This window comes from Ostrea edulis, chromosome 1 (genome assembly GCF_947568905.1).
Source record: "Ostrea edulis chromosome 1, xbOstEdul1.1, whole genome shotgun sequence".
Classification (NCBI taxonomy): Eukaryota; Metazoa; Mollusca; class Bivalvia; order Ostreida; family Ostreidae; genus Ostrea; species Ostrea edulis.
In genome coordinates, this window is record NC_079164.1 from 71,577,846 (window position 1) to 71,596,322 (window position 18,477).

Sequence of the window (18,477 nt, forward strand, 5' to 3'; positions counted from 1 at the left end):
GCATGTTGATTAGTAATAAAATGTTGTTGATTATTTTATTATCATTTGATAAATCACAGCTGATTAATGAAATGGAATGATTTAGCTATTACTTGTTTTAAGAAGATTTTGTGTATTTCCAATGTGTTATGGAACTCCATTCATCAAGAACGGTGCAGAATAAATTTTGCTGCTCATTTGAATGACAGTTGCTATACATATATAGTATCTTTGGAATATTGGTTGCCAAGAGGGTAATGATCCTGTCCTTTCATTTTCATGTTACTCACTACTGCAGCTTTATAGATAACAATGGTTGTGATTTCTTGATTACTCCTCCAGTCCAAGAGTGATAAAACTCTCAGTTGTTGTTTACTATCCTCCAATAATAATAATAAATAAAAAAAAACAATACTGACAGAATTTTATTGCCATGTTTACTTGTTCTTTGGTCCAAAAAAAAAAAAAAGCACTATAATTATTCAATTCCAAAACGGGAGATCTTTACGAGTGTACCTTAATATAATTGATACAAAATGCACTCAAAATATCAACGTTAAATATATGTACAAAATCCTCTCCTGAATTCCTTGGCAGAAAGGGTCCATCAATATAACATTATGATAACAGCTTTTGGTGGGAGGGGGTGGGTGGGTGTAAATAAATATTTAGAAATTTTGTTCAGTTGACATATATTCCACAGTACAATAGTCAAACTCACTGAATGATGAATTATGTTGATAATGATAAATAATTCCACTGTGTATCAAAGTCACCTGAATATGTAACATCTATAGACATGTACATACCGAACAAATACAGTGAATTACTACTTAAAAAGTTTAACAGATGTGTTCATACAGTAGTACTTACTTACTTAATCAGAACACTCTGTGGCCCTTTTCCAAAAAATGTTTATATCAAAGATAAAAACGTAGAAGCACTAGGATTTATTTCTCATTTCTTGCAGATTTTCTGAATAAGTATTTATAAAGTGTATCCATCACTGTAGAAACTTCCATACTTTTGACCTCGTGATGAGAAAGGCAGAAATAAATTTGTTTTATCTTAGCTGTAAGATTGTTGTGAAAAGGGCCACTGATGCCTTCCATAGAGTCGTAAGTACAATACTAATAGTAATTACTGTCAATTAGTGCATGACCTTCAGTGTTGCTAGTTCTAGATGCATTAAAATAAGTACACACACAATATAATACTCAACATTATATATATCATTGAAACAAACAAGATTTAATATAACTAACTGATTTAAAGATAAAAAACAAAAAAGAATATTCATACCAATAAAACTTGACTTCAAGAGTTCTATAACATTGTTTCCCCTTACATTTTATACTATTGCAAGTGCAGCCATTCCACCCAATGTGCAGAAGACTTCTAGCATGTAAGACTAGATGGCACATGTCTAATATAATTTCAGGCTCTAAAGAGGCGCATGCCATGTGGTATTCTATGCCTCATTACAACCAGATTTACCAAACATTTTCTTCTTTGAAAAATGGTATCAACCAAATTCTAATAAGTGACATTCCAAAAATGTACATTGAAAATTAAAAACGGGGAGAAGTAGATATTTTTGGACATCAACAATCTATTAAAATCTTATACACAAGGAGAACAGAGAAAATGTTTAGTACAAGTGAAAGTATTCGTACGCGTAAACCCTAGTGGGCTACATATTAGAAGGGCACCTGTTTAACTACATGTACACTGGACCAGAGAAACAATACTGAATATTCATACTAAATACTGACGGAACACATTCACAAACATGATAAATTAACAGAAATCATACACAGAATTTATTCGGACAAATTCTGAAAATTCTTAGGTTTCATGTGACAAAATATGTCTACAGCAATCAATAAAATTCATCATTAAAAATGAAGACAGATATGTATAATCACTTCTTAAATAACAAGTAAACAGATAAAAAATGACAGGTCATTCTTGGGGTACCATTACAATACAAAATGTTCATGTATAAATCAGCAGATGAACACTTATATACCAATCTTACAGTAAAACTTATAATCCTTAACACTAGGAGTTAACCAGCAATGTTCAGTTCATTGATGCCCCTCTCTTCTTCATCTTCCTCCTCTTCATCATCAAATTCATCATCTAATTCTTCTTCATCTGCCAGAAAATTTTCCGCGTTTTCTACAACCTTGTCCACTTCGTCCTGTAACTGATTTTCTGTATCTTCATCTTGTGGTGGACACTGCAGACATTTGGGACTGAAAAGAAATGAAGTTAGGATTACAGATACATACAATGTCATCAGAAGAAGAAGTTTGTAATCATTCATGTAAGAAAAGGACCGTAAAGCTGACATGGGGCTTGATTCAGTGCACAATCTTGTGAGTTTTAACAACAAATCTCATCTTTGAATGAACATCAATTTCTGAGCAATTGCGTGTTTTTCTCATTTTATATGTCTCTAGTCTATATAAACCCTTTAGTAGCCTAATATACTGGTCGTGAAAAGTTTAAATAACCTTGAATTAGCAGTACGTAAATTACTGGATTTCCTAAAATCTTTTCTGGTTCAGTTCTCATTGATAAGATTTTTTAATCACCTCATCCCACTTCTACTATTCCTGGATTATCTTCCCTTTAGAAGGAGGCAAATGCCTTTACTCAAGAACTCAAGTACCTTGTCACAAGTTTGGATGAAATATTGTACCCAAGGTTCTTGAAAAGATTTCAAAACTGTGTAAAGATGATGGGCAAAACAGAAAGACAAGCAAAGGTCTTAAAAATAGTTGTCAGCTCAGGTGAGCTAAAATAACTAAATAACTAACATAGCATTTAGCCAATGGCTGTAAGCGATTTCATAGCAATAAAGGCAACTTTCTTTCCATGATGTATATAGTCCCTTGATGGATGATTCAATTCATCCATCAAAAGACCTACAATGTGCTATATTTCTCAATAAGCTATCAGGCTTCCGCGTGCATTGAATGCAAAACTTCTCCCCCCAAATCACCTGTTTAATCCGTAGCTAATGCAGTTATCTCCTATACATTGACAGCAGCCGTGATCGTGAAACCATCGATATCGGGCTGCTCCCATGGACTTGCAGGATTCCTTACACTTCCGTAAAGAGTAACACTGCGACATGAAAGCCACGGTACAATTCAGCTCTGATCCAAGGTTTTCCATCGTAGCTTCCTGTCTTTTATCTGAAAAACAGTTTCACATGTTTTATTTTTAAAAATTTTAACATCTGATGCTATTACATTTTTGTAGGAAGTGCACTAGCCATGCACCATGGATGAAGGTCTCCATCATCATATCATAAAAACTCAAAACAAAGAGCTACTTTTATAGATGACAAGGACCTAATTTAATTGACCTCTAAAAGAGTGAGCATTTTGAAATATCTTTACTTTTTTCAAAATCTAATTCGTCTGTGACAAAACTGTGAAAAAGATTCAAGCTTGTAATTGTAATCTGATGTCAGAAATGAAGAATTTTACTGCTTGCTATTGTTTATTCCTATATATGTGAGTCATTTTGGTATTTATTACCATTAAGTGATATTACCAATTCGAATAGGTGATATCATCTAATTCAAATACATAACAGCTTTTTGAATAGGAGACATCACCAATACGCAACTTCCGAGATATCAGCTCTTCTGTGATGGAGGTACGTTCGGTGTTCTACTGAACGCTTCGGTAGGTACAAAATGTATATACATGTATTAAAGACTAGCTATAATGTAAATACGAATAAAAGTAATGAAAGTGTAAATTTGATTTATATTAGCCGTTGGTGTTCATTAAACTGACCTTATCAAGAATAGTATTTGTTTGAATTAGGCCATTAGATTAGATATGAAATTATTTTTTATTTCCTCTTCTGCATGAGTGATATTTTAATCAAAGAAAGATGGTGATAATCGATTTTTGTTTGAGCGATTTTATTATTAAATGCTAATGAATTTATAAATATTGTGTGTCCCTGCAGTTGGGGTGGTTGCATGGTGTCTGATAATCGGCCTTAAAGCAATAAATGAAGGCAGTGATAAACATTTGTACCCACCACGTGTGGACGATAGTATGTTTTGCATCTCATGGTGCGTAAGAGTTCCACAAAGGGAAAGAACTAACGGACAACTCAGAAATTGCGTATTAAAATTGTGTATGTGATATCACCAATTCAAATAGGTGTTATCACACACAGCTATTTGAAATGGTGATAGTAACACCTAGGCATTGAAAATAACAACTGCTGACTCTATGTTGTACCAAGAGTTGTCACCCATTAATCTTCATGAAGTCGTTTCTATTACTGTTACCAACTTTATGGGTAGTTCATGATCACATTCTTTCATGATTCACCAGTGATGAAGCAGCAACTAAGTTTTGTGATTGAGACATTGAAGGACTTCAATGTAGTTAAAGCAGTGAGAAATATTTGGAATAACAAGGTTCTTGAGAACTTGCATGTGAATGTTGGTTTACAGTATACAGTTATATTTGCAACAGTCAGAGAAGACACATATCTGTATGTTAGAGACTTAAGTTTTTAATTTTTATTGATAATTAGCTTTCATTTGAAAATTTATTTTTTTTAAATTGAATACACCTTTCATCGAAGATGTTGCAGTTTCAAAAACAATTGAGTCATTTTCGAGGGCAATTTAGACCTTTAATATACTGGTCCTTTCCTGATACATTGATTCATACAATGATGTAATTGCTAGATTACATGGTGTGCAAATGATCCATCAATGTCCTGACAATTCACACAGTACACTACAGAATTTCCTGAAACAGAAGACAGCGCACACCTGTGAAATAATGTATTGCATTACATTAACATGGTCTGCAAAGTTTAATGATCTCAATGAAACAAAACAAGACAGTTTGACAGTTGCTACAAATTTCTTGAATAACTAAACTTTTAAGATAATGAGAGAGAGAGAGAGAGAGAGAGAGAGAGAGAGAGAGAGAGAGCATTAACTACCCCACCCCCTTCTCATTTTGCAATATACATTTAATTCACCCCTGTGATTTAATTGTGTGTATCTCAATAGTAGATCATTTGCTTAAATAGTTAGTATTACTTGGTGGATTAAAAACCTTACACATGCATTGCCAACAACAATCCCCGAAAAAACCTTGAAAACCAATTGCAAATATTTTCATCGTTACATCACTCAAACACCTGCGTCAAATATGCCACATTGAGAATTATCATATTAAAAAAAAAAACAAATTACCGTAGTTTCTTTTATTTCCTTGATTTAATAATCACTGGAGATGTTTTAGCATTAACCTTTCTTATTTCTGTATTGTTTTGACAATTTGATTTGATGCATTTCAAAGTTGTCCCAATATACACACTATTCTAAATAGACTACAATGTATTTGAAGTGACAGATCGTGATAAATAGCATTACCTTCCAAGTTTAGCCACAAAAACAATTATAAGGTCTTAAATTTAGAGTGACAATTTGTCTTTCTGATGGGTGCCTCCCAAACACCGAAAACATGTTACTGTCAGAGGCTATGTTGTGGAAAATCTGGAGTGCAATAAGTTTTCTCTCTGAAAGCATTTTCTGTCTTCCAGACCCAGAATCTTTGTCAGGAGATATATTCATTGCATAATAACTGCCTCCTGTACGTGCCATAGTGACACCTTTTTGAATTATGTTCATTAGACCTATAATGGCTTTCACTATGTGTAAGTAATTCGTTACAAATAATGCTTTCCCCCTTAATTGTAAGTTGTCTCCTTATGTTAAATAGCTTGCTTCAAGTATGATCTAGTAGTATATATCTTATTAGATTGTAAATCCCTCTGATCCTCACAATGGAAACTGTAATTTACATTTAAGCAAGCTTATTTTCCATTCATACTTTTAATAAAGTTGAAAATCTAAGTTTTGTTTCCGATGGTATCAAATATGTATTGATCTGAAGGGACTTGAACCCCTAACTTCATATTCTATGGAAATTTGAGCTTTACTGCGGCACCACACAATTTCATGATATCAATGTGCAACAAGTGCATATGATATAAAATCCAGAAAAAGGTTTTGAGAACATGAAAGCCAGAAATCTTTATTATACAAACAAGTAGGCTTTCTTGTCCATCATTGCCAAGGGATGTGCACTGGTTAACTGGAACACATCAAACAGTTACAGTAAATTACAGACAATTGTTTCAAAATAGCATGCACAAAATTGAACCTTTTAATATTTATCACAGAGTCCAGAAGACAACGGGAAGTCTTCCCTTCACTGGACCTATCAGGTAATGGTCAGCATCATGAAAATAATTTCTAATCACAATAAAGTTTAACACAAAACTATTTTCTTTTTAGTAAACTTTTCCATGATGAATAAGAAATTTCTGTGAAACAGTCTGTCTTTCAAAAGGACTACTTAGTCAATGGGCATACATGTATATTACACCTCGATTTGGAACATACATTGTACAGCTCAAATGTCATGACCTTAAGTTCAAGTTATGGACAGGTGAGCAAACAAACCTGCCAAAAACAATACCCCTAATCTTTAATCTCATTAAAGCATTATGCAAACAAGTGGTATATCTAAAGAACAAATGAACAAACTAATCAAATTCAAAATTCCAGAAATATGAGGTCAATAGATGGTAAGGGTAAAAAATGTGGCATAGCTGTCATATTCTACGCAAAATTTATGTATCTGCGGGCCAAGTTTGGTGAGGGTCCTCCATAGGTTGGACATAAATGAGCCAAATGCAAAATCCAAACCTGTGAGGTCATGATCTTGTGAGGCCTTCAACCCTGCTTCAGAAAGTCCTATAACTTTACTTCAATGTCCTAACACAGGACTAACACTGATAGCTTGGATTGGGGGGGGGGGCAAATAAAAATACAGCATATCTAATTATAAATGCTGCATTCATACATACCTCTACAATCCCTGCAGTGTTCTTAAAAAATTCTGGAGTTCAGGTGAACAATTTTTCAGAAGGACGGCCAAAAATCTTTATAATCATTGGTCCTTGAATCTGTCAAGTTTTTAAAATTATTCTCTGATTTCTTCCGGGAATTCTGATTTTGTCGTAATATATTCTGTTTTACTTTCTCAAAAACTACTTCTGATTTGCAAATGCATCATTAGTTTTCTAGTCTCGATCATTCTGACATTTCTGTATAACTCCCAACGTCTGGACACTTTCCTGAACTCACAAGTCTCAGAGGCTTATTGAAATTCTGATAATGCATGCATGGTGTTGGTGGGCTAGTGCAAAATGGTAATACCTAGCCATAGAAGCTACTTTGAGAGTTAAGGCATAACTTTTACATTGAAAGAAAATCAGATTCAGCATTTGGAACATTTTGCTTTCGGAAAATTTGTTTGAACTCTTCCTTGCTTATAACTATTCTGTAAGTTCAACATAACACCTGGGATGATCCTGGTTTAAAATACTTAAATATTTTAAATTGATCCTAATAAAGTACATCTTCCATTTTGTTTTATTAATTCACAATTTTTATCAGGCAAACATCTTTTCTTTCAATAACATCCTTATTTTTTGTTTTGTTTTACAAGATGACAGCACCATCCAACATGCAAAATTAATTTCTATAGAAAGCATCCAGACATTTGTTGGGAGTATTTAACACACATGTAAATGTCAATCGTTTCAACAGAAAAAGAGAAATTAGAGCCAGTCTTAGCTGGTTGTTTAAAAACAGTATGTATAATAACAATTATGAATAAAGATGTTAACATATATAATTAAGCAAATTTATAGTTTAATATAACTAATAAATTGTGTAGGGTTTTTGTGGGTCCTGCTAGAAATGTATGGGTCCTGTTTTTCTGGTAAGACCTACTGTCCTACTTGTTGGTTAAAGTTTTCAAGAACTGTCCCTGCATCACAGACTGCCATTCTAACTTACCTTGATCTAGGCAAAAGGACCTAATGGATCAGGATAAAAGCACAAAATCTCTCCATTTAAGCAACCATTGTTCCAAGCATGAATTTCTATTTTCCATTATAAAGTTATGGCCAAGACACATATTTTAAACTGTTTTCAAATGTGACCTTGACCTTGGGTCAGGATTATAACATATCACTTGGCCATAATTTAAGCAACCTTTGAGCTAATTAAGTATATGCTTCTAATATCTCTCCATTACAAAGTTATAGTGGGACAGATATTGGTTACCTATTCCTATACATACTCCACATTTAACCTTGTTTATGAAGGGTACGATCATGAACACTGATCATGTAAAGTTTCAATAGCAAAGCTCAAACAGTGCTTAAGATTGTCCAAAGAAAAGTGATTGATGCCTGTACTTCAGGATGCCACATCATACACAGCGAGTTTGTAGTGAAGTTTGAGTTTGTAGTGAGTTTGAGTTTGTAGTGAGTTTGAGTTTGTAGCGAGATAAGTTTGTAGCGAGATAAGTTTGTAATGAGTTTGAGTTTGTAGTAAGTTTGAGTTTGTAGTGAATTTGAGTTGGTAGTGAGTTAAGTTTGTAGTGAGTTTGAGTTTGTAGTGAGCTAAATTTGTAGTAAGTTTGAGTTTGTAATGAGTTTGAGTTGGTAGTATGAGTTTGTAGTGAGTTAGAGTTTGTAGTGAGTTAAGTTTGTAGTGAGTAAAGTTTGTAGTGAGTTTGAGTTGGTAGTGAGTTTTAGTGTGTAGTGAGTTTGAGTTGGTAGTGAGTGTGACTAGGTCACTTTGTTGCAGCTCAGCTGAAAAGACATGTGCAGTGTATAATTATCTGTTGCATTGCAGAGTTAACTTAAAGACTTCAATTCTACTTTAAAGTAAATAATATGTTTAACCCTGAGTGTCAGAAAATAGCTCCATGATATGTTTATTTAAACTTTTAATCTGACTTGTTATTAATGTGTCTGATTATTATTAGTTAATAAAATTATCCAAATAATCTACAATCTAACCTACAGTTGATATTGATTAATACATTGTTTGTCCACTTTGTATTCACATACACAAAGTAATAAGGTCCTGAGAACATAAAGACCACAAAAAATTTAGTTACAGTAAACAATATACTATAAATTTAATTCTAACAGATTAATTTTCCCTATCTGTATGGGCACAATGCCAAATTTTACAAGCTTTCCCCTTTTCAGCTAAGAAAGAGCTAACGATCCTATAATGCAGGGAATTCCGTTCTGCTATCATGTTTAGATGAGTCAATCCTATACACTTCAAGATAAAACCTGAAGACTCAACAAATGTCCAATAAAAAATCAACAAAATCGCTGTTGAACACCTGTGATTCCAAATTTCTTTTCTGTTATAAGCTTTAGGTAAATGGCTCTAGCACACCTGCATGATCTTTAAATCTTAGAGATCTTTATCCAGCTCTTTCAAAAGCAATGTTTGACAGATCTGCAAACACACAAAGGGATACCCATTCCCCAGGAACCTTCACATTGCCTTTTTTTTCAACCTTACAACTTCAGGTGGGATCTTGGTCAATCATGATTGCCCTTTTAATCATACATTGATTTACATATATGGTGTCAAAGTTTTGGGAGAAATCACTTTGTCCACTATTATGTGTAATTAAATTCATCTAACTGTTTAATTCTGTGACAAGAAGTACCACAGTTTTAAGTCTTCCCCTGCCTCAAACTGTAAATTGCCATTAAATCTGTGAGATTCGAAATGTCACAGCAAAAATTCAGTAAAAGCAAAATACCACTTCCATTTCATCCTCCTTCTATCAGCAATTACCAATTATCCTTGCAGAATAGTAAAGATAATTTTCAGCAATATATTACATCAAAATCAGCTTTTACTGACATCTCGACACAGCAGTCTTTGAATAGGCCAGAACCCTTCCATCCCAAACGCTTTTTTCATTGTATAAAGATTGTTTCATGTTAAAAAAATTTTTGGCAAATTAAGAATTCTTGTCTTGTTGAGTTATTCACAATTAATCCTGCATGTTTTGTCTTGAACCCTTGGTTTTCTGCCTTGAATCGGGAGGGAAAATGTGTTACATGGACAGGATCCAGAGAGGCACTCACTGTACAATCATCAAAACATGATTACACCAAAGATCAGAACCATTAGCTTAATCACTGCACTGCCCTGTCTCTCAGTAAAAACACCTCTTTAATCTTCAAGAGGATTGGAAAACATTTTCATGGTTTATCAATGACAGTGCTTTCTGGTTTTTCAAACCCTAACTTGGTATCTGTATTCGGGTTCCAGACATGCTATAATTTAAAAGAAAAATTTCAAAATAATTCAGTCTTTATGAAACTTGCTCTTCGGGACAAATCTGTTTAAAATGTTTTTGTGCACTTTCTATGACCATATTTTTCCAAGGATTAACTGATATTTTAAGTATAATCCAATATAATTTAATCAAGGTTGGATAATATATCAAAATATGTATAAAACTCTGATTTAAAAATACCCATGGTACACCACCTGTGCTTGTGAACAGGACTTCCAGTGACACAACACCCCCTTGTATTTTTTAAATGTTCAATTCCTTGGCTGCTTAGCATACATTATTAACAAAATATATAACTTAAAGAGTCAAATAGAATCTGTTTTTTATAAATTTCATATCACTTATTATAATATATGAACCTATTATGACCAGTGATAAGACATTCAAACTGTTTCTCTAATAAATAGAGATAATATATAAAGATAATATATAAAGAAATGAAATAAACAGTACACAAAGTTAAAATTTTAATGCAAGCGCTTTCATTTCACAATCCTCAGGCATTACATTTTAAAATAGTTTTGAAGCTATTCATTTCCCCCCAAAAATATACTATACAATGTATGTCATTCTATAGGTACTATAAATTGTATATACAAAAAGAAAAATGTAGGTGGTCAAATTTAGCAGACAGACGTCTACTTCTGAAATATGTAAATTCAACCATAACAACAGTTAGCCCTTTCAAATTAATGTCAGCACAAGAAATCAAGAGAGTCAAATAAAACTGACAATAAAAGTAATGAAAAAATAACAAACGGTGTCTCCCCACACAAAAACGACACCACAGAACCTTGAGATAAATATCTAGTACCCACCAGACCACAGCCTTTATATTCTGTTTATCCGAGAACAAATTAGCTTCGGATGATTCATCAGTCAAGCCCTAATGGGACAGGACACTTCATTATGACTTATTGAAAAACCACTTCTATTGTTATCACAATCATCTTTAACCACAGATGTAATCAGAATTTAATTGAGGGAAACTTTCCGTTTAATTTCTGTAGACTAAGAGATGCATGTACATGATGATACTTTGTTACATTTTACCCCCCCCCCCCCCCCCCCCCCCACTCTTCACAAAGTATATGTATTGTAGCCAGAGCAGAGTGTTGCTGATGAAAGAAAGAAAGAAAAAGATTTATATGCTTTCCTCTCCATTTCAAGGTTAACAGAGCTTAACGTGGGATCATATGAACATGTAACCCAGTCCCTGTTAAAGATCTTATTAACATCATATCAAATGAATTAGGTTTTCAAGTTCTTGTAATAAATATACAAGAAATCACTGCCTTGTTTGTTTTGTATGTCAGGTGATTAACTACAATGGAAATGTGATAATCTATTACATTAATCACCTCACATACCCAACAAACTAGACAAAATGATTCCTTATATCAAATGAGCAATCAAGGAGTGCTGCTTACTGTAAAAGTGGTTATTTACACATCAGGAAAACTTACACTAATTCTGTGGTCAAGTAATAAGCTTGTAAATTTCCCCCTCATGTATAGTTACATCATCAGAAACCCACGTTCGATTACGCTTTGTTCCTCTCTCCATCACCCGTGGGTCCATTCGTTCTCATGAATAAATATTCAAAAATATTGTCCTATCAAAGTAGTCATTACAGTAATGGAACTCTTTTGTTTTTAAAGGTAGCATTAACTTAACTTTGATATCACAACAATTGTATACCGAAATTGGGCTGAAAGCGTCTTGTTGATTGGACAAATTTACTCAGGGTGTACTATGAGTGCCCAATCAAATTGCCTCATTAATTATTCATGAGAACGAGCGAGTAGGAATGAATGGACCCACGGGTGATGGAGAGAGGAACGAAGCGTAATCAACCCTGGGTTTCCGACGATGGAATAGTCATAAATATTTCACATAATATATATCATATTCAGTTTACAGCATATTTTCCCCCCACGTGTAATGTTGGATGTGGAAAAACGCGTACTTATTTAACCCCTGGCCAGCATAAATAACCACTTTTACAGTATGTATATCAGCAGATGAGCATCAAAATTCAAAATGTTGGGCTTAAAATCAATGTCCAGCTTATGACACTGAATTCGGTCTTGGAAACATTCAATACCTTTTTATTGTTGTATTTCAATTAGACTTACTTTCTTTCTTGAAATTTGAGTGTTGTTTTTACAAATTTTACAAGACTGATTACCTTCATTATTTGATTCCATCTTTCGAGAAATCTAATGATCACTTTATTTTAAGGTGGTTATGCGGATATTCTGCTGAGATTAAGATGTACATCGAACAGTGGAAACAGTGTCGATTACATTCGTAAAGGAAGTGTCATCTTTCACCCTTTGTCAACCATTACCAACCTTGACAGCGTAATTAAGTGTATGTGGTTTGCTTTGACAGGTACATCTTGTTTCAATAAAAAAATATTTTTTTGGTTACAATTTTCTGTTGAATCACACTTTTGAAAAAAGCCTGTTTATTTTCAGAATTCTGACTCATTGGTTCCAAAATTCATAAATTTGGGAGAAAATAAATGTCTTATACACACATGATACTCACTTTGCTGCTATTCTGGGTTGACCCCCATTCGTTTCAATTTGCTTTAAAACAGAAGTTTAGCAGAAATTTTTTAAATGGTAACACAATCATTTTGTTCTATTTGAATAAATTAGGCTGGGGTGAGGTAAAACTTTGTTCATCCAATGAATGACATTTTCAAATACAAGTAGAAATGATTACAATTTTGTACTGTCAAAAATAAAAATACAACCATTGTTCATGAGTTCCATTTATACCCCCCTCCCAGAATCAGAAAGAACAAAGACTTGTAGGTGGTACACAGAGTAACTCCAGATAATAAATAGGCAAGTGGGAAAACATAAAAAACCATGTTGACCTCCAAATAATTTACTATGCCATTTGTTGCTTTTAACTCTTCTAGAATGTCTCCTTAATTTGTCTCTCTTAAGATATCCTTTTCCAAGTTTGACATGCTGCTCAGTGCTGTTGATTGTTCAAAATTGTGCAGATCACGGCACAAGGCCCCGAGATAAGTAAGGAGATAAGGAATTAGTTAAAAACCCTGCACACATTGTGCTTGCTTCAAAATGCCAAAACCACAACTGTCTTTTTGTCACTCCGAACTGTCAAATCCCTCATATGAAAGGTTAAAATCCTTTTCTTTTCAGTCATCATAATTTTTATTTCCTACATTGCACCACAAGAATGTTATGCAATAAAAATCATAAATCTGCATTCAGTTAAAATCTATAAGTACATTTAAAAGTACATCTATTGTTAGCAATTGTTACTTGTATTTTTTATTTCAAACATCCATCAAAGGGAATTACAGAATTGTTGGTCGTTTTTCTAGTCTAACTGTTCCCTAAAGACAGTGATCTGCAACCAACTATGAACTTCAGTATGAAAATATTACAATAGTCTTAAATTTGTAAGAGATTAACAACAATAAGCATACGATAAAAATTGTCCTCTCCCAAACTTCAGAGAGCCATCCAAACATTTCCCTTTGCCTGTGGTTGAGAAATAATGCTTAAAATGCTCCCAATCCTTCATTTACGGCTTCAAAAGAAACCTTTTTGGAAAGGCGACAAAGAGTGTCCAATATTAGACATTTCAGCATAATCATCATCATGACGACTAGTCAAAAGACCATTGGGCTAGTCGTCTGTATAACATGCACTTTTGGCGACAGTGGAACTTCCAGCATGTCGCCAAAAGGACAATATCTTTGTATTTACAAACATTCTGCACCAGTCAACTCTGGATGTGCTACCATTGGGTGATGTCTGTTATTCTCGGTGTAATGTTAGGTTATATATAATTATGAAAATTTAAATAATTTGTCTCATACAATATCTGTCCTCAACAATGCACCATGAAATCATATGTCATTAAAATCATTCCTCCTCTACTGGTTTAAGTGGGAGTCATTTTGTATATAGAGGTAGACCCTGAAAAGCCGAATGGTCCAATTGTAACATTTGAACTTTCAATTCAGTAATCAAGTTATACCTAGAATGATTCATTGCTTTTAACAGCTGTAAAACAAGGTAAAGGTAGTTTGTTTATTAACTGTTATACATCTCCGCCTGCTCCATCTTGTATTGTGTATTGTGTTGCATTGTTTATTGTAGGTTGCATACCATAAAGTTGAATTTGTCACAATAACTGAAAGCATGCCAATGATTAGTGCAAGGGAGATGAAAATCAAACACTCTTCATTTAAAGAATTTTGGTTGTACATTATAAAGGCTTTCTCTTTCTAATGTCCTATAAAACTACAAGATGGGAAAAATCTAGATTGAAGAATGATCGAGCATTTACTTCTCCTGAACAGAAAAATACTTAAAGAATTTTCTGAAAACAATGAAATATTACTATTCCATTATGGTCTTCACTATTAAAGAAACATAATTACACAAAATATTAAATGCTAATTTATAATAAGTACTTTGAAGTATTTTCATATCCTTAGTATCAGTGATTTCCGCAAGGTGCGTCATTCCAGGTGTAGAAAATGGAACGTACATGTGCATGGTGTATGCATTACTCAATTCAGTGTTTTTTCCCGAAAAATTTCAAAGTCTAACAAATGCATATCTGTCTTTAAACAGTTCTTTAAATTTTGTCAAAGGTGTAGCCACAGATTTAAAAACTTGTTTCTGACAGTGATTAATTACGAAACAGTTTACAATACATATAAAATTGTAATCGGTATCTGTTCTAGCAGATTTGCATTATTAAAAACTTTTCAAAATTAAACAAGACTTTGACCCTCAAGATTAATGATACATTAACACTAATGGAAAATAATTACCTGGACATATTTGATTAATCTTTTGATATTCTTATTATTAATAACAAATAAGAGAGAAATTACCACCAGTGTCACAGAACGGGCTTATATTACGCAATGTATGAAAATAAATTTCTGATAATTTTCTGCACTATCCTCATAGCTATCTACCATCTACACAAAAATCAATCCTGTCAACTTGTTAAAAAGACCGATTCTGCGATAAAATAAATCCCCATGCAAAAAATACAACCATCTCCATGAACTTCCTAACACAGGCATTTCACGGATACCTGGGTATGCAAACCCTCGACAAGATATGGACCGCGATTCTTGAGCTTTGTTTATAAATCACCCTTATCTTGAGTTTCTGAGAGATTGCTCTGATCTGGCACACCTTACCTTTGGAAAGATCAAGAATTCCATGATTAGGTTTGTACAAGAGGGCATCAAAGTGCACGGGATGAGAAAATGTGGTCCATCTTTTTTCAATGTCCGGCTGTTCTGTTAACACATTAAACAGTTCTGGAATTGGGTCATGTAAATCCTCAATAGTACTGCCATCTTGTAAATCGTCTTCTGGATCTGGTTTTGGACATAATCCTAAAATTTAAAAATAAAATAAACCTATATAACAGATTCATATACAAACATGTACTTTCTAGGACTGGATAAGAAATGACAGGTGCAGCTATATGTTATAAATTTACCCAGTGATAAAAGAGAACACCTCCATCTGATAAAGTCATTGGCATTGTCATTGATAAACTAACTCACTCAGACTGTATGTGCCATGATGATAGAAAACCATCAACTTTTTTACTGGAAATTAATTATCAGTGTGAACCCCATTCCCACACTACCGTGCATTAACTACACTTGTACAGATAAAGTGACATGGGACCATGCAGGGCAATGGGGCTGTCCCAGACCACGATAACAGCCACTCTTGTGACAGTCATGAACTTCCTGTGCAATAAAGACTGAGCCTCTCTAAATCACATCATATATCATTTATATCCTGTTAACTGGCCACCAAGGGTGTAGAGATGGTTATGTAAAAGGAGGGGATCAAAGACACGAAGCATGCCAATTTACTTCCAAGGAATGCTTTCATGTGCAGAACAAATGTACAGTGTATCTGGTTATTGAATCTGGTTATACCTACAGTTTGCAAGTGCAGTGACTGAATCTCTTTGTTCTTTAACACTGCATGGATACCCTGTCTACTACCTTCAATATGGACAGAATTTTCTGTGTGAAATTTACTGTCTGCAGACAAGTTCTGGTTCAATTTAGTGCAATATTCTTACAACGAGATGTCTCTTAAATACCAGTATATAACAAACTACATGAGCAGATTACATCTTTATCTAAATTAAATGTTGAAATATTCTGTGGACATGATGGATGTTACTATTGTGCGTAATAAATAAGATATACCAACCTACACAGGGACAACACTCCGTATATAACTTGGACAAGCACAGTTGACAGTCTTTACAACACGTACAGTTCTTCAAACTGGTCATATCGCAGTCACATGATTTAATTAATAAACACTTGCTAACGATACTAACACAGAGTCCCTCATTGCAACACACTGTCACAGTACCACAAAATGCAAGTACTGATGCACAGGCCAAGAATATTTTGTTCTTCATTTTTTATCTGAAATGAGATGTTGTAAAGAAAATTCAATTAATATACACTGTATATATGAAAATATATAGCATGGACAGATACTGCTTTTCCCAGGACTGGGATGGGAGGGTGAGAGAACATTTGTCCATTTTGTATTCCATTGTGATACTTGAATTTTTATCTTACATAATTTCTTTTAAAAATTTAATTAAAAAGAAATAATAAAATTGCCCCCCCCCCCCCCCCCCCCACAGTAAAACTCACTACATCTGGTAGTCATAATCTGTTAAATTCACATTGATATCCTTGCACCTGTCATTAGAGAAACCACAAAATTCCTTTTTGCTGCTATCTTTTGTTTTTGATGCAGTAGAGTTGCAATATATAAATCACACACATGTCTTTACTTTTTATTCTAAAACCTTAACAATATTTTTTTTTTTTTAAATTCACATTAAATCTAAATTATCTCTAATGAAGTGCCAACAATTTGTTAATTTCTAAAATTTATTTTCAATTGAAAAATCTCATTGTGGCAACTGAGATAAATATATAATACTGTACAGACAACCAGAATAGTATAAGATTCTATCAAAAACATCTAACGATATGATTGACTTACAATTTGTATGGACATTAGTAATTTCAAAATTTTACAACAGACGATTTCCCGTGATAAAGCGAGATTTATGTCACGATGCACACATTGAAGCATGTGGTTTTAATGTTAGTAAACAATATCTCGAAATGCACATAATATAAAATTAAACTTCACAAAGGCGTTTGATCACTGTTGACAACGAAATATCAATTACAAGACCTCATCGCCGAGATCAAAACAGAAAAACACACCCCAAATTTTGTCTTCTTTGTATCAAGTCATAACGCAGATTTGACTAGAAAGTTATTTGTATTATTCTCTAAGTAGCTTCGTGTTCATCATAATTATAATGTAATTTACGGTGCCAAACTCACGTGAATTATGAAACCATAATTACATACCTGTGGCGTTAAAAGTCTACATCACACTCTCGCGTAAAAAACCAGCATATCCCTCCACGAAGCTCAACTATCAACAAATGGAGCACCTGTATCTTTCCCACTTCCGATTAGGCGCACGCAGTTACCTCCCGTCAAAAGACTTTCCCACCTGTGTGTCGAGCGAGAATTTTACCTGCGAATATTATACGCCTTATCAGTTTCGTCATTACTTGTCCTAATCCTTGTTCATTGTCAGCGCAGAGATTGTCTAAATAGATCACACCTGTATTTCCTGACAAAACTGTGGAAGAAATAAAAAAAAATAAGATCCTTAAATTGATTACACAATGCATACCTACTGTATTGAATGTACACAAGCCTACAAAATATGGCGAAATTCATAGAAAATATTTTGAATATTATGTTTTAGTTTAAACTGTTTGTGGTGATCAATTTTTTAAAAGAATATTTATTGTTCATTCTTAAATATCTCGCTAACATACGCTCTCTCTCTCTCTCTCTCTCTCTCTCTCTCTCTCATCAAAGAATGTACAAAATGTTATGACACGCTGTTTTTACATTTATTCCTCTATAAAGATATGAAGATTTTATAAAATATCTTATAAAAGATATGATATCCTCTAAAGTTTATGAGAAATCTTATATTTTTATCTTTATAAGATATCTCATTAAATATATGAGATTTCTTTTATAGTATCAAACTTTACTAGATATCTTATTAACGTTTTTGATATAAGACATCTCATAAACTTCATAAGATATTTTCTAACC

At 33.5% G+C, this 18,477-nt stretch overlaps 1 protein-coding gene across 1 annotated transcript; it reads right to left on the bottom strand.

The window, feature by feature from the left end:
- Window positions 1-386: 386 nt before the first annotated feature.
- Window positions 387-18,008, bottom strand: LOC125682968 (twisted gastrulation protein homolog 1-A-like). The gene is made up of 5 exons (XM_048923624.2): window positions 17,707-18,008; window positions 16,508-16,731; window positions 15,463-15,663; window positions 2,993-3,188; window positions 387-2,240 (listed from the first exon to the last, which is right to left on the bottom strand). The coding sequence occupies exons 2-5, from the start codon at window positions 16,722-16,724 to the stop codon at window positions 2,051-2,053; spliced, it is 804 nt and encodes a 267-aa protein (XP_048779581.1). The 5' UTR covers window positions 16,725-16,731; window positions 17,707-18,008; the 3' UTR covers window positions 387-2,050.
- Between the last annotated feature and the right edge of the window lie 469 nt (window positions 18,009-18,477).